The 22,928-nt window shown below is 35.7% G+C and overlaps 1 protein-coding gene across 1 annotated transcript in view; it reads left to right on the top strand.

Annotated features, from left to right (window-relative positions):
- The window catches only part of LOC129220508 (glutamate receptor 3-like), a 62,909-nt gene extending 42,437 nt beyond the window's left edge, over nucleotides 1-20,472 (top strand). The window contains exons 9-15 of the mRNA XM_054854936.1: nucleotides 919-1,098; nucleotides 2,437-2,798; nucleotides 5,551-5,704; nucleotides 6,887-6,955; nucleotides 14,766-15,010; nucleotides 18,250-18,367; nucleotides 20,184-20,472. Of these exons, the coding sequence (XP_054710911.1) occupies nucleotides 919-1,098; nucleotides 2,437-2,798; nucleotides 5,551-5,704; nucleotides 6,887-6,955; nucleotides 14,766-15,010; nucleotides 18,250-18,367; nucleotides 20,184-20,318 (1,263 nt within the window). The 3' untranslated portion in view covers nucleotides 20,319-20,472. The remainder of the gene's footprint in view (nucleotides 1-918; nucleotides 1,099-2,436; nucleotides 2,799-5,550; nucleotides 5,705-6,886; nucleotides 6,956-14,765; nucleotides 15,011-18,249; nucleotides 18,368-20,183) is intronic.
- The last annotated feature ends 2,456 nt before the right edge of the window (nucleotides 20,473-22,928 follow it).

Raw genomic sequence — 22,928 nt, 5'->3', positions numbered from 1 at the left:
TTTACATCACAACCGATCACGTGAGCGAGAATCTCGATCTCGCAAGCTGACGAGCTTGGAATGACCGCTCAGGTCCCCATCCAACCGGTTAAACCACAAATAGTGATAGGTTGGTAGGTAAAGAGGATCCTGGAATGTGTAGTGCACTGTCCGGGGGTGATTGTGAGTTCATCAAAAAATACCTGAAAGTTTCGATGCGAGAACGGGGGGGGGGGGAATCTTTGGCCCCTATTACTTAAGTGCACCTATGCCATAGTATTAAATAATTCAATAGTCAGTTCAAAAAAGTGTGTGTACATTTGATTAAAATTTTAATGGGTTACAAAGTTACTTTTGAGCTGGTGTTATACAAAATTATCTTGACATTTGTCCATCTTAAGGGATAGGTGTCCATCTTAAGGCTCTTGCAGGTATATTTGATGAGTATTATATAATTTTAAAAAATTTGCGGAGGTAGGGATATAAAAGCATAACAAAAAAAAACATAATTCCGGTATTTTCGGACATAAAAACACCGGAAATACGTCCGAAAATACCGGAAATTCGGTAAAATACCGGAACACAATCATCCCTGAGACTGTCATTAAAATAAAATGATAAAATGTTACACAAATATCCAAAAAGACAACCAACTCGGAAAAGTTTAAACTCACGAAGCAGTACAAAGTTCTAGTGCTATTATTCTTCTCACCCATTCAAAAAAAAAAAAAAAAAAAAAAAAAAAAAAATATATATATATATATATATATATATATATATATATATATATATATATATATATATATATATATATGGAAAGAAAATTGTAAAAAATTTTACCAGAGCAGCTAATTTCTGTAGCATTTAAGTGCTGATCACACATTTTACTTTATTATTATTTTTTTTAAGTGAAAAATGTGAGATAAAATTTTTTTTTAGACGTGGCCCTTCTTACGAAGGAATCGTGATGGAACTTTCACAGGATATGTTTCAGATTTAATCGACGAACTGAGAGATGTCATGGGGAGAGGGTTTGACCTGCGACTAGTCAAGGATGGAAAGTATGGTTACCAGTCAAATGGAGTTTGGAACGGAATGATTGGAGAACTCATTAGAAGGGTAGGTCTTACTGAAACATTTTGTCTTAATTATTGATGATAAATTTAGTTTTTTCAGTTGTACTCCGAGTTTTTTTCTGTTTTGTAGAAATCTGAAACATGGTAATTCATTGGCACCCAGCATCATGTTAGTTTTTTAAAAATGAAAACGTGATTTTAACATAACGTTTAAAAAGTTAATTGAAGATTAAAAATGGAAAACGTAGGAAGTGCCAAATGAAACATTTTACAGGGCATCAAAAATAAGATTCCAGGCGCATTGTGGCACTTACTGTGGTTTTAATTTTTTGCATTATGGACATGGTACTAAACATAAAAAAAAAAAGAGGGTAACCTTCAATGGAACTTACTGCGCTCTCTACCGCACGGGAGCTAACTCTTGCTCCACTGGCAGACCCTAACAACGTTATTTTAACTACTTTTAGGGGAATACCATCATAAATGGTACACCACAGTGAAATGCTTGAAATTTACTTCATTTTGAAGAGGAATTTTTCTTTTTTTTTTTTGAGCAATCACGATTGCTTATTGTTCTCACTTGACTGTTTTTGGCGTTCCTATAATTTTATTTTCCCGCCAGCACCCTCCGCAGCATCACTGTCGACCGGGTCCTCACGATGCTGCACCTCTAGCGAAAACCGTCTCCAGGTTTCGTCAATATCCTACACTTAAACGCATACATACACGCACCTACACACATATACATACAGTTGGCTCTCTGTTTAACGACGGCTTTTCACGGTCCCAGATGGTACACTATAGTGTTAAAAGCATTCTATTTAAGGACGATTTTTTGTGGTCCCTTGAAAGTCGTTAAACAGAGAGCCAACTGTATATAAACCTACACACATACATACACCTACACATATACATACACCTACACACATACATACACCTACACACATGCACAAACATACACACACCTACACACTCACATACACACAACTACCCACACACTCATGCCTGCACACAGACACAAACACATATGCCTACACACACATACACATACCCCCCCCCCCACCAAACACCTACACACAACTACCCACACACTCATGCCTGCACACAGACACAAATACACATGCCTACACACATACACATACCCCTACACACAACCCCCCCCACACACAAACACACACGCCTACATATACACACACTCGTGATTGCGAAAAACATAATTTGAATTCAAGATGACAAAATTCAAATTATTATTTTTTTTTTGGCACTTAATGCGTTTTTCACTCTCAGGCTTCAATTTTGATCTTTTATTAAAAAGTTTCTACAGGATATGCGGATGAGTTCGTATTTAAAATTCAAACGAATCTTCCTTTATTTCCCTTAGGAAGCCGATGTCGCCATCGCCGATCTTACAAAGACACTTGTACGAGAAGAAGTCATCGATTTCAGCGAAAATTTCATGACAGCGGGTCTGAACATCCTACTCAAGAAACCGGCGGGCCCGGCCGAGTTCACTCACTTTGGCCCCTTCTCGTTCTTGTCGGTGTGGTCTGAGGGAGTGTGGTTGATGATTCTGCTTGCAACAGGTGTGTTCTCGGCCCTATGCTTCGCCATGAGTCGTTTCACTGGAGCCCCAGACAGAGTCCGAGCTCTGGAGACGAAAGGAACGGACAACTTGTCACCCTGTGGAAGCGCCTGGTTCACTGTTGGGTCGCTCCTATTCCGAGGAACTGGGATTTACCCACGGTAAGTGACGTCATCTTTTCGTTAAGTAATTGGAGCTAGAGTCGCTATATAGATAGGTCTAACGCCCCTATATATACCAGCCGGCGCATCTGCTTAAGATAAGCCATTTTGGATCGGAGCGCGTGTTTGAGTGGTTGTCTTTCTGGCGAGTTATCGCGTTTGGTGATTGTTCATTGCAAGCAATTATTAGCGGCACGAGAATTGTTTATTAAATAAAGTATTATTCTCAGTAAATTTGGCGAAAACCGAAACTTTGCTCTGGTAACCCTATTAGTGCAGCAATGAAAAACCTGATCCTAAATGGCTAAACTTAAGCTGATGCGTCGGCCTATCTATATAGCGGCTCTAGATAGGTCGACGCATCAGCTTAAGTTTAGCCATTTTTGATCGGATTTTGCATTGTTGCGCTGTTACGGTTACCAGAGCAAAGTTTCTGGTTTCGCCAAATTTGCTGAAAATAATACTTTACTTAAACAATTCACGTGCCGCTAATAATCGCTCGCAGTGAACACCAAACGCGATTACTCGCCATTAAAGACAACCGCTCAAACACGCGCTCCGATCCAAAATGGCTGATCTTAAGCAGATGCGCCGGCTCGTATAATAGGGGCCTTAATTGGAGCTAGGCATCGTAGTACGAAGACTGAAGCATGGAAAATGATGCTGATGAGAATTAATGGCACTGAACTCAATTATTAGCTTCAACCTGGTGATCGGATTTACCAGGCAGCGGAGTTGGAAGGGAAATGGCTGACTCCAACTTCTTTTAATTAGAGAATTTTAGAGCTTTTGACTCCGACTCCGCAAGCACTGGCAAAGTTGCTGACTTGTAGGGAAAATGATCGACTCCGACTCTTGAATTTTAAACCTTCGACTCCCAACTCCTTTGCCCCAAAATCAGCCCGACTACAATTCCTCAACTCCTACTCTGGGATTTACTCAGAAAATTGCGAAGCAAGAATAATGAGACAATGGCAATGTTAGCTGCATATAAGTTAAAAAGTAACAAAAATCCTTTTTGTCTATGTCCCGAGGTCATAAAAATTGAACTTGGAACTTTCCCAGGAGAGAAGGCTTACGACTTTCTTCAAGTGGCAGCTCGATCTCTGATCGAACGAATAGATGCGTACCTAGTTCCAACCCACATAACTCAGCACTCCAAAGAAACGAATTTCTATTTTTATCAGTGTGTTTGCTTACCTATATACCGGGTGGTTATAAATTAAGTATCTCTATTTGGAGCAGTCTGTAGCCTGAAGGAATCATCCGATTGCAGCCAAAATTGGAACACTTACTAATCTTGAAGAGGGAAGAAGGATGGTGCAATAAAAAATTTAGTTACTGCAATCACCGATAGGTGGCGCTGCAGCCTTCAAAAGATGTCGCAAACACTGATGTAATCATGAGAAAATTAAAGAAGCAGTCATCTCTACCAGCAACGTGGCACGAGATGTCTCTCAGTTTGCCACCAGATCGCGCTTTGATTTTAAAGCTATTTATACATGTTGGGATTTTAAAGAACATGTTTCGAACATTTGTTGTTCGTGAACTGCAGCAAGACGGTGTCTTTCCGAAACAGTTTTTATGCAAGATGGAGCCCAACTCCATATTGCGTGAGCAATACAAAATTTCTTATGGCAACATTTTACAGATGATAGGGTAAAAAGCAGGTATATTTTCAAATGGCGTAGTCTGCTCGGTGCTCGGTCCCCTGATCTGACGCCATGTGATTTTTGGCTTTGAGGGTTCTTAAACTCTAATGTGTACCTGGGAGGTGTCATATACCTCAGTGAACTAAAAGATAACATCACTCAACATGTGCGAAACATCACTTCAGATGCCTTGCATTCCACAGTTGAAAACTTCGCAGACCGCCTGTATTGTGTCCTCCAGCTAAATGGTCAAATCGTGGAACCTGAACTTGATCGGCAGCGCCATGCGCAAGCGTAATATGCCTGTCACAATATTAAGTAAACCACCCAGTTTTACATGCTAATTCTTTCCTCTTGTATTACACATTATAAATTCAAAAGCGCCACCTGTAGGCAAATTTTGCAACCTAAATTTTTTTATTGCACCATCCTTCTTCCCCCTTCAAGATTAATAAGTGTTCCAATTTTGGTTGCAGTCGGATGATTCCTTCAAGCTACAGATTGCTCCAAATAGAGATACTTATTTTATAACCAGCCGGTATATATAACAGTAACATTTTTTTCATTTCTTTCGTGGCAATGCCAAATTAACAATGTAAAACCTTATACTGTTTATTGTGCTATAGTTATATGTTCTTAACCGTAAATTCATAATTCTGAACCTAACTCCATGAGATCTGTTGCTATTAATAGAGACTATCAGCATACTTTGATCGAGTACGTTTGTAAAATCTTTCGCAAAACATAAAAGTTTATTTGATTGCATCGAATATTTGATTAATATGGAATTTATAGAATTAATTGTAAGTGTGTCTCGCTTATGTAGGACAAACTAAACGTGCTTTGATGTTCCGCTTGAAAAAAGAAGAAAGATTACATGAAAAAACAACAATTAAATACATCTAGCTTTGCTCAACACCGTTGGTATTCGAATTACTTGCTTGATTTCAACTTTTAAAATTATTCAAACTCGTCATGAAAAAGAGATTTCTTCCCCGAAACGCTTGTGTGAGGCGATGTTTTGCAACTATACGCCTTTAAAAAAAAAAAAATCTTTTTAATTATAGTTGTAATTCAATACATGTTTTTCTTTTTTCTAGCACGATTTCACATCGTTTATGGGCTCTTGTATGGTGGGCTTTTTGCCTCTTCTTGCTCCTAATGTACATCGCTTCGCTCAGCTCGGAATTAGTCCGAACGCGGAAGAGCATTACCACGATACGTTCAAAGAAATCATCTCAGGAATTACTGAAGGTGGGTGAAATACTGGGTGAACTATTTTCTTCAATCATAAAGGGTGTCTTAAGATAGTTTCAACTTAATCGAGCAAACATCTAATAAAGATGGCACAGAGTAGTTTCCAGAGACAAACACAATTTATTTGTTCCTTTGAAAGGTGACTTGATCGAAAGTTTTCTTAGCTACTGGTGCCCAACTTACGACCAGCAAGTGCCGAACAAGAAATCAAAAAATTCATAATTCGCCAACAATTCCAGCAAGCCTGGTCTTATCTTTATGCGATTTTAATTACATTTGATATTAAGTTAACAGAATAAGCATTCTTTCGTATTTTCGGTAGTGAAAATTTTCTGATACATTTAAACTGTTGGTACCCATTGAAAGATTTTTTTAGGACGGAATTTGCTTGGAACTTCCAAGTTATATAGAATATTAGGTCGAAAATTTAACTAAAAAATTACATTTCTTGAATTATTTTTACATTAAATACCTTTAAAATACAAATTTGGCACGAAAAAGCCTCATACTTTTAAGAGATCCAAGGGTTGGTTACACCACTTTTTTACGAATTTTTTTTTTGTATTGGGATAATAATTTTTGCTTATGTGTATGCTTCACAAATTTTTAAGAAACTTTTTTTTTTCTTCGTGAGAAAAGACATTTACCAATGGGGTCGTTTCCAAAATTTTAAATGTATTTTTTTCTGAAAAGGCATGTTTAAAAACAAAGGATCTGACCATTTTTTAAATGATTTATTTAAATTTAATATTTTTAAAAAAATTACTTAAATCGTTGCGCTTTCATTGCTTACACTTCTCTCGTGTGACATCACAAATGATGAAACGCCATTCAATGTTGCCCTTCACAGAGCAAAATATTTAATTCGCATCTTAACTCACGTGTATTGGCAACGATATGGTTGATAGCAAGCGTAGATCGCAATTTTAATTCGCTGCTTGATTATCAAAACGTGGAAACGTAGTAGAAAGATGCGCCAAATTGCATCATTTGTGACGTCATAAAAACCACGCCTTGTTTGAAAAATCAGACATTTAAAAAAAAATAATTAAAAAAAAAACTGTTGGGAAAATGCAAGTATTTTCTGGGTCCATGTTTTTTTTTTGCTCATTCTATCGTTTTCAATGACTAAAAGTAGTACTTTTGACTGAAGGAAACCACCCCATTATCTCGTTTCAGGAACTCCTTGATAATGGATATCCAGCTATTGGTACCCTACAAAGCGGATCAACGGTCAGCTTCTTTTTGGTAAGATCTTTTATTAAGATCTAAATCTTAATCATTATACATGGTGCGATCCAAAAGTATTGAGCCTTCGTTTAAAAAGACAGATTTATTGAGCTGATCGGCACAACTGCCTAATGGTCTTAAAAATAGGCACCTCCTGCAACAATATACAGGGTGTCCGAGAAAGATCCGTACAACTTCAAAAATTTATTGAAAAAGAAACAATAGGGTTACAGCGAAACTAATTAGTACATTAGATAGAAAAACTCCAGTTTTTTTTCCCTATAACTTAAGTTATTACCTTAGGAAATTTCTACATGAGACCCTTTCGTAGCAGGAACAATACCAAGACGATAATCTAATTCCATCCACGACCGTTTCAGCATGCTAACATCAACAGTAGCTACAGCTGTTTGGATGTTTTGTTCCGCTGTGTTTGCGCATCGGATTTTGTTTCGATATACCACGCAACACATTGAGCTTTCTTCACGCGATCCGCCATTGAAATAACTAAAATGCTTTAATATTCCTTTGCGTGACATGTAGCGCCATATATAGTCAGAAACATACTGCAGAAAAAAACTTTTTGAGTTATTCTATCTAATGTACTAATTAGTTTCGCTGTATAACCCTATTGTTTCTTTTTCAATAATTTTTTTGAAGTTGTACGGATCTTTCTCGGACACCCTGTACTTCTGTTGGCGGCTTTTCCGAGACTCAAATGTATCCCTTAAGTCCCGTTTCGAGGTACAGTGATCTCTCGCTTATACGCGACCTCTGTTATACACGTTTTTCACTTACGCGCGTTTTTCTCACGGGCCCGGCCAGCGATATACAGTGTCTCCCAAAAGTCTTCGTACACCTACGACTTTCACCGAAATAGGCCCCAATCCATTGGTTAGAATTAATATTTTGGAATGGGTATTTAATTATAAGATCTATGATCATTTTTTAACAAAACTACATGAAAAGTTTTAAAAAAATATTAAACCTTAATTTTTTAAAAATCAAAAACCAAAAAGTGCCGGAAATTTTATCTCACAAAAGTCTTCGTACACTTTATAAAATGTCTATATATTATTGAATAATCTAACTTTTGATTAAGTTATTAATTAGTAGAATATCATACAGTATTCGTAACACCTTTTAAACGTCTGGGAATGATTTCATTCTTTTTCTTTCTTTTTTTTGCGTAATTTCTGAGTAAGTGTTCAACCACACTTCGAATTTTACAGTTTCTAGATCTATTTTCGTTTTAAAGCCCTATTTTCGAAATCTAGCCTCCAGATACCCTAAATACGTTATATTAAGTTAAAATCTGGAGAATGAGGGGGTATTTTCTAAACTTTAGAACAATTTTTGAGGCAGTGGACGCAAACGTTGAAAACCGCGTTCTTCTTATCGCTATCTTGATAAAAAACAAAAATGTTTCCAATGAACAAATTTTTGGCTAAGAGTTCAAAATTTGTTTTTAAAATATTTAAAGGAACAGCATGATTAATTATTTCATCAAAAACTTACAAACTACCAAGTCCTGATGCTGATATGCACCCTCACACTAGAAAACCTCCACCGTCCGGATTAACTGATCCAAATAAGTTCTTAAGAGTAAGTTCCTAATTTTTTCTTCTACTTACAGTTATACAACAATTTAACCAAAAATGTTGAATTTATTTTTATCTGTAAGTAAGACGTGATTCTAAAACGTTTTTAGCTTATTTATCATTGATTTTGCGGCGAAAAGCGTAAGCTTTCTGTTTTTCACACGACCAAGAAAATTTCTGCGGGAAGAGGTCCTATTTAATCCAGATAATCAGAGAACTTGGCGAACAATTTTAGGTGAAAATTAAATGTAAAATGTTTCATTTAACTCTGCAGAAACTTTTATAGCACTCAAATGTGCATTTTTCATAAATTTTTCAACCTTAAATCTCCGATCACGCTTTGTCAACTTCGCCGGTTGACCTTTTCTTACCCTTTTTTCGGTCTGATTCCTTTCTTTAAAGCATTTTATCAAGCACTTTGCTATACAAACAAATAAATTAACTAATTTAGAGACATTTCAAACCATTTTACCACTACTGTGGGAAAAAAATAAAATTTTGAATGGTGTTTGTTGGTTTTTACGAATACCAGCCATTTTTCAGTAATAAGCACAATATTAAGGAATAAATAAACAAAAAAGTAAAGTCAAATGACTCTTAAGGGTCAACACAATGCAAAAATATTAATAAAATGGCATATGATAATTTTAATCATGAATTAATTCGAAAATATTTGAGTGTACGATGACTTTTGTGGCGTGTTATTTCTCTGTCTCTTTGTTTTCTGACCCATTTCAAAAAGAAAATCCGTCAATATTTTGAAAAAAGCTACAGGGTTTTATTTGGAATGACATAGGAATGATGTGAAAAAATATTGAACTTCATATTCGAATTCAGTTTCGAGTTATATTGGTTTTTCTAAAAAATTTCAAAGTGTACGAACACTTTTGGGAGCCACTGTAGGAAAACAATGTTAACTCTTGTTCATTTATACGCGAAACCTAAAATGCACCTTTCACTTATGCGCGATAAAATTTTTTCAAGTTTTAGTTAAATCGCCTGTTCACGCTTTGCTTATCGGAAGATTTGTACCCTTCTTGATGTCTCTTGGAATGCTTTCACACACCTTTATTCCAATGTTCAAAATGTTTCCAAGTTTCAAAATGTTCCAAAATGTTTTTTCGCGCAAGTGTGCGATTGGGGGTGCAGTTAGTCTTGTGATTGACATCGAGAGGGGAGAACGGGTTACATGCGAAAAGGTTGACCTTCCTAAAAGTCGTGGTGAAGCGGAAAGCATTGACATAGCCTATCGAGGATCTTTTGCATCCTCACAGACTATGACACTGATCACGCGACAGTTTTTAGGTTTTGTGGAATTCGCTTACATACTGTACAAAAATGACAAAACGTGCAACTTCAAATTTTACATTTTTATTAAATTACAATGCATAAATGGAAATGATGTGCGTATTTATTCATTAGTATCAGTAGTGTACTATTAGTATTACTATAAATGTTGATAACTTATTGTATTTAAGCTTATTTTTGGGGTTTTTCACTTATGCGCGAATCTCACTTGTGCGCGAAAATTTCGTTGTCCCCTTTGGTCGCGTATAAGTGAGAGGTCACTGTATCTGCAAGGGCTGCCTTGACATGTGCTTGGATGTCCTCGATGGAGTCGAAACGTTTCCTTTTCAGAGCTGGTATTAATAGTGGAAACAAGAATAAGTCAGGAGGCCACAGCCCGGACTGTAGGAAGGCTAGGGTAACACGGGAGCGTTGACTCGGACCTTCTTCAGTCAGAACTCTCGGCACAAGTTTCGCTCAGACTTTCCGAATGTGCAACTTCTCTGTAGCAATGCGTTGCACCGTTGTTTCCGATAAGTCCAGGGCTTTTGCTACTTGGTAGAGACACAAACACCACTCCGTGTTCAAAAATTCACACACTCGTTGCAAATTTACGCCAGTACGGGCTTCCAGACTGGTGTTCGTCAGTCACCACTTCCTGGCCTTATGAAAGGCCTCGTACGAAACCTGAAGCATAATTTGATCTCTTTGCGTTGCTCTGACGAACTTTTCATATCGCCGTGTCACGAATCACCGTATAGGCAGGGTTCGTACGGGTCATGGAAATCATGGAAAGTCATGGAAAAAAATTTAGCAAATTTCAGACCTGGAAAAGTCATGGAAAATTGAAATTTTCATTCAGAGTCATGGGAATTTATTTAGAGTCATGGAAAAATGTCCTGGGCAAAGATAAATTAGCAGTTGCTTCAAGAGCATTGAACATTTTGAGTGATTTAACAGTATTGCACATAAAAACTATTAAAATTGGAAAATTGAACAATCCCAAAAATAAATCTGAATTTTGAAATCTCATTGCATCCACTTCTGTAGCAGCCACACTTCTTTTTTTTTTTTTTTTTTGCAATGTGATTTTACTGCTTGGACATCACTGATTTTGAAGTTACCAGTATTTTCAACATTTTTTTATATTTTATATTCTGTAGTAGCGAACTTGCATGTTCTTGATTTTTGCCGCACGCACTCAAAAAACGCAATTCAATTGCATCCGAGTTTGTTTCCATAACTTGTATAAAATTTATTTTTAAATTTATCTTAATTTGTTCGAGGTTTAAAAAAATAAAGACGAGTCAGGTGATAGAGTACAGAAATAGGGGAATTCTAATGCCCTAAAACAGTAGTGCCCAACATATGGCTCACAAAACTGATCCATGTGACCCACTGCTATGTTCAATGTCAAGAATCAAACACTATGTTCCAGAATTTCTGAACCTATTAATTTTTATGCATTTGAAAATGTGCAAATAAGTAAACAAGTAGATTTGAATCAGAAGATATATTCACTACTGAATGTGTTTTTTTAAATAAATATCTGATTTAGAAACATGAATTTAGTAAAGAATGTTTCTTTACTTTGAAGAGCCAAAGTACTGTCAAGTTATTCGGATTATTAAATGCACTGTTGACACTAAAAGCCTTTTAAAGCAAATTTATTGAAATTTAGTAATAACTCATTCAACCTTTGTCCCATTCATTATCATTCTGCCTGTTTATTAAAAAAAATACATATAAAAAACTAGACATTTAAGCATCATTATATTTGATTCACTTGTATTTTTATTTTACTTAAATTTAGTGGAAGGTCGGGTAGTATCGGACACTTAAGCCATTTCAATCATAACACTATTTGTTTTATTTGTAAAGAATTAGTTTTTACACTAAATTATGCTGTATTAAGTTACCTAACATAAATTGTAAACTTTGGTTAAAAAAACATGGAGTCGTATTTTTTAAACAAATTTTTGTCAAACTCTATTTTTGGCAGATTTTAAATTTTGGAGGGTTGTATCGGATAAAACATTAAAATGTTGAAATAAAAACAAATAGTTCAGAAATAACATTTTAATGTGCAAAAAAATGAAACGAACAAAGTAGTTGGTTAATTAGAATAGTATACAAGTCTAAAAATGAAAATAAGTAATAATTTTTTTATAAAAGTTGAAAAATATATTGCCTATGGTTGGTTATTTGTCATTTTATTAAGTCCAACTTTTTCAATGGCTTCTTTCATATTTATTTCATCCCATTTATGCCGTGATTTTTCCATTTCAACTTGTTGGACAAAGAAAAAGACCGTCAGTATTTTATTTTGGTGCCAGTAACTTTGTCCGATACAACCCGAAATTGGTTTGTCCGATACAAACCGACTGTAAAGCTACAGTTGTTTAACCACCACTATGTTATTATTTAAGCTAGACACTTTTATAGCTCATAATACTTAGATTAATATACTATCAGTATAAAAGTGTAACAATGAAACAATATAACTTACTCTATGTGTAAATATATGCCCCAAAAGTTAAGTTCGTGCACTGCAATTCTCTCAACAAACGAAGAACTAGCTTTGCACACCAGAATGAACGGTTGATTTGAACCAATATGGCGTCTGTGGCTTTCTTGTTCAATACGGCACCTATGTTGACCCAGTACGTGCTGCCCCTGGCAGCAGAATTAAGAAGCAGCCCTTGTCAAATACTACCTGCTGTCCGATATTAAACGACCTTCCCTATATGATGAAGACAAATAGGAATAGTTTAGTTTTTTAGGTGTACACTGATTGTTTTTCAATTATTAAATGCTTGGATGAGATAGTGGCATTAACGTGGAAGTTTTGCTAATGCTCATTTTCAAAAAATGGCAAGTTTGATATTAAATAGAACTATTCTCTTCACGTAACAAGGTCATGAAAATTTTTATGAAGTCATGAAAAAGTCATGGAATTTTTTCATCCAAATAGAGTATGAACCCTGTATAGGGGTTACTGTTAAGGTCGATGGTGCCGCTCCGAAAGCTGGGAGGCAACTGACCTGCGTTGCGCTGTAAAGCCAACAACCCCCACCAACGTCGCTGTCAAGTGGAGCGAGTTGCAGGGTGTGCATGCGTCAGAATAAAGTGAGGTTAATTACTTTTGGATCGTACCATGTAGTTCAGCTGCAGTGGTGTTTGTACCATAATTTATTGTTACGTACATTTAACTAAAATGAAAAGTGAATATTCGGCGTTCTCATTGTTACGTACTTTACTATCATAATTTAAAATGATCTACGTGAACGTACAGTAAACTCCCGATTATCTGCTGATGGTTTGTCCGCGGGGCGGAATATCCTCGACCTTTCCCACTTGGGGGGAAAAATCGCCGATGATTAACTGAAAGTAGATAAATACACACATTTTAACTTAATAAGTGCAAAATGTATTTTTAGACATTCCCTATTTCGTTCTTCCTCTTTCCTTCCAATAATATTAAACACTCAAAAGGTCATCGAAATCTGACAGGTTGAAATCTTATCTTTTAAATCTGCACTACTTACTGCTTCAGATCTTCACTACTTACTAATATTTAGGTCTACCGTACTTATTGAAGTCTACGCTTCTTACGCTCGTAAACGAGTGACCGAACTTATCTTGACAAAATACTCCTCTCCTCTGTCTTTTTTGTGTAACGTAGTTGATAAGTTGTGGGTAATCTGTTAGCATGCTTTGCTCACGTATGTGTGTAATCCGTTTGCAATAGGATGAGCTATCCTTTTTTAGTTTTTATATACATTATTTCAAACACATTCATCGTTTTAGCCATAATTTAAATGTATGCGAGTGTTATTGATCTTTTGAAGCCATTGCATACACTAGCAATAATTTTTAATACCACTCCTATTTTCACCTGTAGCACGTTTTATGTACAATGCAATTATTTCTAAGCAAAAAAGTTTTTATCTGCTTTGCCCCTCATGTTAAACCTATTTTCGGATTATTCGCGGTACCTGTGCCACCCGATTCCGTGGATTATCGGAAGTGTACTGCATTCTTTTAAATCTACAAATTTGATCTTGAGAACCAGTTAAACGAGGTTCTACTGTGCAATAATTTTTTTATATCCACCAGGGTTGACATTAACCATATCTTACTATTTTGTAAAAAAGAATCCTAAGACACATTTTATGCCTGAATCAAAGTTATATATAACTTTCGTATTGCTCTCCATGAATACTTCAGTCAAAATCAGTTCAAAGAACTACCACAGAAATTCACTTTGTTCTTATGATTACCACAATCCAAAATGGAATGTTAAAGTTTTCAGAACGAAGTGCCATTAGCTTTTCAGTTTGTACTTTATATGTATCTACACAATATAACCAAAAGTCAGCCAGGCGAAGGATCTATAATCAGCTTTTCAGCAAGGCAACAATCCCTGACCTCCACTGCCCAAGAAACCTCTCTTCTGCAATAGCTAGGCTACGTACTGGACATTTCAAGGGCATGAAGATTCTACCAAATAATATTAAATCCTATCCCATCTGCAAGCACTGTCCCTATTCACAACTAACCCCGGACCATGTCTTTAATTGCCAGGCCATTATTCGCTCCCTCCTTCAACTTGGAGCACCACCACATGAAGTCCTTTACAGTCATCGGGCTTCAGAATTAGCGGATCTTGTTTTCAAGACTTTTGGAGCCATTTAAACCTTTCGCACTATGCACTTCTTTGGACACGACAACAACAACACAACAACAACCCGACACTTTCAATGTTTGTTTTTTGAATTTCAATAGAAAACATATGAAGAATTGTTTTAAATGAAAAATTAACGGTGCCTCACTGTACATATATGAATATGTCCATATGTGTCTGTCATTTTTCACAAAATTTTTTTCTCAGTTTACCATTAAGTGTAAATTTGCCATAAACTTTTTTTTTCTTTTAGAAATCAGAGATAGGACTGTATCGGGACTTCGGTCGCTACCTCACCGAAAATCCAGACGTGATGACGAAAAATTATGACGAAGGAGCACAAAGAGTCCGCAATTCTGGGGGATCCTACGCCTTTGTCATGGAATCTTCCAGCAGCGAATTGTGGGCAGACTCGGAACCCTGTGATATTCTCGTCACTTCCGGATTCCTGAATACTATGAACTATGCAGTAGCCCTGCAGAAGAACTCCTCTCTCAAGTATGCTTCCACCCTTCATTGGAAAAGTATTCGAATTCAGTTCTTACATGGAGAAACATTTTCTAGGAATAGAAAACGCTCACCTGGTACACAGCGTAAAATCAACACGTAGCACAATTTCTAGACTATATCACTTTAACGTCTGCATTATACCAGTGGCATCACTACGGGGGGGGGGGGGGGGTCCGTCCCGGGTCAACCGTCTAGGGGGGTGACACCCTAAGTGGAATTGCAAGTTTTTGCAAAATATGAAGCTAAAATTCATTTTCAAGACTACAAATTTCAAAATTTTCCGGGGAGTAAACTCCTGAACCTCCCACCACTTTTATTTGCTTTTTTGCACATTAGCCCACTTAAAATTTAGTTATAACACAAATAAAGTTGCTTCTGAAAATTGCATGAATTTCACGTTAACATTTTTTTTTCTTTTGTGTTTGTAGGGGAGGGGGATTGACACCACAAATTATCGCCCCGGGGGTCACCCATGCTAGGTATGCCACTGATCATACAAATACAAAAGTGACGACGAGCAACGGGCTCCGAGCCGATCCTAGTCAGCCTATCAATCCACAAAGTATTAAGTTCAAGAGCAATGTCGCCCTGAACTACAATTTTTGGCAGTGCGAACAGTCTTAACTTGCTAAGCGAAATCCCAACATTACCGAATAAAAAAATACAATATCATGCATACATAACATGTAATGAGAAGGTATATTAGGCACCATTAAAACCAAATTCAAAAACTTACTGAAAAAAAATCTCATGTTGCAATTTTATCTCTAGATTTTCCAAATTATCAGCAAAATTGTCCGAATAAGGATTTTTTTTTCAAAGGTCACAGTGACCTTCCATCTGGACACCTCTCTTTAAACTATTTACCCATTGCAAGTAGCATTCGCTTTCGGTAAACTATTCTAAATTCCTACAATCCTGTTCAAATACTGTCAGCCCCGCTTAATCGGGTAACGGATAAACAAATACCCTGCTTATACAAATAAAATCTCCCGGAACGAAAGATTTCCCTATAAGAGAAATGTTAGAGATCCCGCTTAATCGAATAATTTCCCCGGTTAATCGAGTAATAGCGATCAGCTATATACATTTTTGCTGAGAAAAATTTTGAATACGTTAAAAATAAGTTAAATAAAAGCAATTATGGACGTTAAAAGTTAAAATAGGATTTTTCGGCAAACAACGGGTGGGATAAACATTATTCACATTCCATCAAAGCATTTCCACTATTCTATACCTAGTTTCTTTTATTGTTGCCATTACCAACAGACAGTCGATAATTAATTAAAAAAACACAAAGGAATATTAACATTGCAGACGATAAGAAATTGATAAATATTAATTACGTAAAACACGGTAATTGAAGTTAGAAAAGTATTCTCAAAATACCTTGAGCAAAGAACCCACTATTGTGGACTTTCTCCAAAAAATATGAACTGAAAAAAGGTGTCGAAACAAAGATTTAATACCTGAAGTTGTAAGTTACATATTTATAATTTTCATGGGTACTTGCATACATACTTAATTATTATACTATTTTGTTGATAACTTAGCTTATTTAAAATGCTTTTTAATCAAAAACATTTTTCTTCTATTACTTAGATATTGATTTATTATTATGCTTTAAGAAAAGTTGTCAACTAGGAAAGGTAAAGAAAGATTCCCCGCTTAATGGAATAATATTTCTTGGAACTGGCGGTATTAATTTAAGCGGGGCCGACAGTAGTAATTTTTCTTGACCTCAAGATTAGATTAGGGTTTGAATAGCTTACAACGAAGACTCTTGATTTTGCCATCAGTACAGCAGAAATTTAGCTAACTAATATCATCCATTTTAATAAACTTAAATAACTGGATTATAACTCCTATTACACCTTTGCTCAAATTTTTTTTGCTTCTGCTAAACAGATGAACAGTAAGTATGCAGTAGAAATAGAGTAAGATAAAAGCAAGCAATAACAAAAGTTCCAAAATACTGAATTCGAGATCAAATAAATGGCATGAGAGGAAACATGTGAGCCACAAATATTTATCTTAAACAATAAGCACTAGTAAACACTACTACTGTCCGACCTCGAAAGCCGTGACTAGCACCGTTGAACAATTCTTTTTTAAAAAGGGGTGAGAGTTTGATTAAGAAAACCCACTATGGCAGCATTTCTGCTTTACTGATAAGGAAGGGGAATAACTTTAAAAAAATTAAAAAAAAAAAGCCTCAACTCAAACCACCTCTAATAAAGTAATTCAACGGAAAACAAAACAAAGCAAAAGCAACAGTAGAACCATGATTTTTGCATTTTTGATGCACAAGATGTATAAAGAAGGTGAATTTGGCATTTTGGTATCCTTTTCCCTTTGAATTCGTAAGAAATTTTAAAATTCAAGGTTGCTAACTACATGTCTAAATTTTCAAGCAGTTGGAAACATTTCTTCAAGTAATTTTCATTTATTAAGGAACGAATCATGCTTTTCTTTCAGGATTTGGGGGCCCCCAACATAGTGGAGGCTTAAGCTATAGCTTGTACGTAAATCCGGCCCAGTTCCCTACCAACCTTTTGTCAGTAACTTTCCCAATTCAATGACATCATCATAGCTGCCAACATGCCAGCTTAAAAAATCTTACAATGTGCGAGGTGGCTATATCTCTACCCTTTTTTGACTATCATAAAGCAAAGTATTAAATATTAAAGTATTATAATATTTTCAAATCCTTGCCTTGACTTAATCTGTGCTTTTATAAGCAAAAAAAAAAAAAAAAAAAAACAAATTTAAACATGAGTAAATAAATAAAATTTTATTTCTTTGAACTTAACTTTGAAAAGTTGCTGACTTCGAAGCTTTCAAAAATTATCTATCAAAAACTTGTTCAAAACAATAGTTTTTATGCTCTCAAAAGTGCTGGAAGTAAAAGAAAACTTCAACCATTCGCAATTTATCATAAAATTAAAACCAAAAACATGAAAATCGTACAAATCTGCCATAAGACCGTACAAAACTTCCGAAAATTTCAATGTACGGCTAAATCGTATAAGTTGGCAACTATGAACATCCCTCCCCCTCGAAGCATCACATCATTTGTGAACGACCCCTTAAAAGTGCTGTATGGTATTTTGGACTGTGACAAAATGTACCAGAGTTTAAACAGCTAAGGAAGTCTTTAATAAATTGGTGAAGTTTTTTCTTGCAATTTTTCAGAAGCCTGAATTTGATGCATTATTATATTTCAGGGAGAAATTTGACGAAGCTATCATCACTCTGACAGAAAAAGGCACGCTCAGGAAACTGTATGAAAAATGGTGGCACAACGCAACTGGCTGTGAAGACCCAAACCTCGATATTTTACCTGTAGGTTTCACTTGGTTATGAAACTTGTTTATGCTGTCGTGCTGAGCACAGATGTGGTATCAGCACATTTTAACAAAATTGAGTTCTAGCTGGTTATTATTCAGTAAATTACCGCCCATTAGCCAGAGCTAAAGCAGAAATACTTGAAATACACCGCCAGCTCAGTTATTTCCAGCCGAGGAAATGACTGAGCTGGCGGTGTATTTCACGTATAGCTGGTTATTAGTAATATTATTTACTTAAATACCAAGTTTTCTAGTGATTTGTGACAATATTTTAAAAAGTCTTAGAAAAAAGTGGTATCTGCTTATATTGTGTAAATTGCTAAGAACATTTGAACGCAAGTGAGAAATACTACACATTTAAGATGGTATCTGCAACAGATTCTGCATTTTTATCTGCTTTTTTTTTTCTTGGGAATAATGTAGATACAATGTTTATACTTTAGTATCGCAGCATTAATTAAAGTAGCAGTCTGTTGTGTGTAACAGAGTGCTACATTCCGGATTTTACATTACACTTTTTTTAGCAAATCCGCTTTTCGAAAAACATATCAAAATCATTTTCTCTATATAAAACTCACAAAAAATTTTTCTGGGTTCTTTGTTTCAAGATCAATTTGTTTTAGGTTTTTAAAGCCCCAATGGAATTTTTTTTTGTTCCATTTTATTGGTCTTTTTCTGCGAGTAGGAGGCCAAAAGGGTTTCCTCCGGTTGTTCAGTCACCAGATTATTTTTGCAGCATATAAAAACCATTTTTACTTCAAAACACAAGCACTTAGTTACTTTCTGAGGTACTGTATTTTAATTTTTATTGTTGTTTTGGAAAAACAAAATTTGCTGCAACATTTAGAAAGCGGAGATTTAGCTCCTTATAGCTTGATTCCACAGATTAAAACTTCTTTTGCATTATTTGACCATGCTTTTACGGTAGGACTAGCTTCAAAATTCGTCTCCGTAAGAGTTTGTTTCAGTAGCTTTCTTTATAATTTATGAAAGCTTTTGTCATAAGAATTTACTCTCCCCCAGAAAACCAGTTAATATTGTAACAGATCCGGTGCGACTTCCAACTTTCTTGAAAGGACAACACAGTTCTTGAGAAAAACAAAGGAGCTTTATTTACACTATGTACAGGAGAAATCGTGAACAACTGCTAAATGAATCATCAGCAATTAAGCAAATATCACTCAACACCGTAAACTCAAAGGTTACACACGTATTTACATCCAAATACGAAAAACAACACAGCGAAATGCCTCGCAATAAACAGAGCTAATACACTCTCAGTACAAATTCTCAATCGAAACTCCGCTTTTTATCATGCATAACGGCTTTTTATATACACCGAAAGAGATCTCTCAATTATTCCAGAAAATGCAACACCGTTCCACACTTCCTTATTTCTTTTCATTCACAAATGTTACCAACGAAAAAATAGGGGCCATATACTTCAGCCGAATGTATAGGGGCTGTATATTCATTACGGGAAACTATTTACAGGTTACGTTACTACAATAATCACTACTTACAGAATTTGTAACAATATTTTAAACCTTGGTGTATTATTTCTTTAAATAAACTAGTGTTTCAGATAATTCTTAACGCATTTCAAGTTTTTGCATTGCGTACGAACTTGTTCCGGATTCTTGAAGTAAATTCCTCTTTGAAGCAGTAAACTTGAAAAATAATTATTTTGTTTCATACATCAATCAATCAATCCTCATGTAATTCAATAAATTAAGAGCTAAAACCTTGTATCTAAAGATTTAGTTTTAACTAACATTAAAAAACAGGTAATTTCTGTCTTATCTTTTCAGAGAGTTTACAGTACTTCGATGACGCTGCATGAAGTATCAGGACTGTTTTATCTGCTTATTTTATTTGCACTGTTATCAGCAGCAACAGCAGCTGTAGAACATTACATAAGAACAAAGCGTGTGACTATAGAGTGAAATGCACATCAGAAACAGAAGAAAATATATTTATTGAATAGTTCCTGTTACTTGTATGTTCATATTTTAGAGGTTAAAGCTAAGCTGTATTTGTATTATCTATACTGTAAATATTTGTGATGGTTTTACCAAGACTTGATTACGCATGAGTTTATTAATTTATGCATATAGTTTTCTAATAAAACTTATGTAATATGATTGTGTATACATTATTTGAATTTTTTGTTACAAGAAGAAATAAAGATTGGAATTGTAGAATTTTCACCCTTGGCATCATCAACAATTAGGGCAAGGTCTCCAGTAACAGACTAGAGATGAGTTCGAGCTCATTTTTGGAAGCCCGAGCCCAAAAATTTGAAAATAGAGCCCGCCCGAGTCCAGGGGGATAGTGTCTCAGGTCAAAATCCGAGCCCGAGTAACTCTCAAAACCGAACCCACTAGAGTCCAACATGGTTCTGCTGTAGTTTCATTTTAAGTCAAACAAAAACGGGTTCTTGTATTTCAACAGTGATTGGTTCAAAACATTTTTTATAAATCTGTCTATAAATAAAGATCATTTTATTAAAACTTTTCTCAAAATGCTCTATTTTAGATGAATTAGTTTTTTATGTCTTGTAATAGTAATCGCAAATGAACATGTTATTAATACAGTCAAACCCCGCTATAGTGAACCCGGGATATAGCGATCCCCCGGTTGTAGCGATCCTTTTGAATGGTCCGAACTGAAGTCCTATGTCATTAATGCAATTTCAAACGCTTGTAACGATCCCCACTTGTTCGAAAATCGGCTATAGTGAACCAAAATTTTCAAAAATTTCAAGCTCTTCAACATTTGGTGCAAAAAGTAAGAAAGAAATCCTTTCATTCGTAAACGTTCCTGACCTAAAAAGTGGATACACTTCAAACAAATTTTATTGGACAGAATTTATGACTTTAAACATGTGCAAAGAAGTTGTCTGGTTTCATGTGCTTCAGTATTTTCTGATCTATGCAAAAACCTTTCACAAGAACAATTTCACTGTGAACTCATCTTCTGATATTGATGAAGAAATAGGAGATCCCGAACCTCCAATTTCAGCTCCGAAGGCAACTGTCAATGTTTTTAACTTTTTTTTTCAACTGAAACATGTTGCGGATTTGTTTCCAATAGCTAACTAAAAAAGTGGTGAAATGCGTTTAAAATCAAAATGCTTGCAACCTAAAATATCATCCTTCGTCCATGCTGTAGAATTTTTTTCATGGAAAAAGTAAATTTTTATAGTTTGCTTTTTATTGAGTACAATGTAAATAATACATTTCACTTTTTGTGAACCTAACTACTGATAGAAACATTGTGTAATTAGGATGTCCATTATGGAAGTAATTGAGTGAATTTAGACTTTTTTTAAAAATCGGATGTAGCGAACCCTCGGCTATAGCGATCTCTCAAGTCGGTCAGTTGAGGGTTCGTTATAGCGGGGTTTGACTGTATTAATATACATGTTGTTAATTTTTTGACTTATTTTTTAAAAAATTTCATGTGAGGCAAATATTAATTCAAATATCTTTTTTTTTTGAAACAAATAACGAATGTTTATTGACCAAAAAAGAAATATTAAAATTGAATATTTTATCCCATGGTTTAAGTTTCACGCATTTTTACACTAGAGCAAAGTAAAATTTGAAAAAAGAATCCATTTTCAGTAGAAAAAGTATTTGTATGGAAATTGAAGTTTAAAAATCTTATCATGAGCCCGAGCCCAAAACCTATTTCAAGTTCTAGAGCCCGAGCCCGCTTCGGACACCGGCTGAGCCCGTCTTATCTCTATAACAGATAAGGGTCCAGTAGCAGACAGTCTTAAGTTTCTCTTTATCTTTACTGCGCATAGCGCCTAGACCTTTCGGCCGATTTTCATGAAATTTGGCACAAAGTTAGTTCGTAGCATGGGGGTGTGCACCTCGAAGCGATTTTTCGAAAATTCGATGTGGTTCTTTTTCTATTCCAATTTTAAGAACAAAACTATCATAAGATGGTTAAATTACGAAATTACCATAACGTGGAGCCGTAACATGGGCACAAGCCAATTGGCGAGATACGAAATTATCATAACGTGGAGCCGCAACATGGGCACAAGCCAATTGGCGGGATACGAAATTATCATAACGTGGAACCGCAACATGGGTACAAGCCAATTGGCAAGAAAATTCACCATGCATTATTTAAGAAATTATCATAACGTGGAACCTTAACATGGGCACAAGTCAATTGGCGAGAAAATTAACCATACATTATTTAGTAAATTACTGCCCAATACACCACCAGCTCAGTCATTTCCAGCCGAGGACTGCAGTTTCGGGCTTATTAGCACTCATCAGCCCAGCATAGGAAAGTGACTAAGCTGGAGATGGAAAACCTCTTAAGGAAGCCAAGAGTGCACAACAAACTGGTAGCCAATATAGAATTAGCGCAAACCAGACGAGTGACCGAAGCAATGGTACTGACGAGTGCTAATAAGCACGAAACTGCAGTCCTCGGCTGGAAATGACTGAGCTGGCGGTGTATTTCATGTAATTCTGCTTTAGCTCTAGCTATTGGGTGGTAATTTACTGAATATACCATGCTTTTGCCTT

Source organism: Uloborus diversus, chromosome 4, assembly GCF_026930045.1.
Source record: "Uloborus diversus isolate 005 chromosome 4, Udiv.v.3.1, whole genome shotgun sequence".
NCBI classification, from domain to species: domain Eukaryota; kingdom Metazoa; phylum Arthropoda; class Arachnida; order Araneae; family Uloboridae; genus Uloborus; species Uloborus diversus.
Note: the sequence above shows the minus strand (reverse complement) of the source record. Positions and strands in the feature narration are given on the sequence as shown.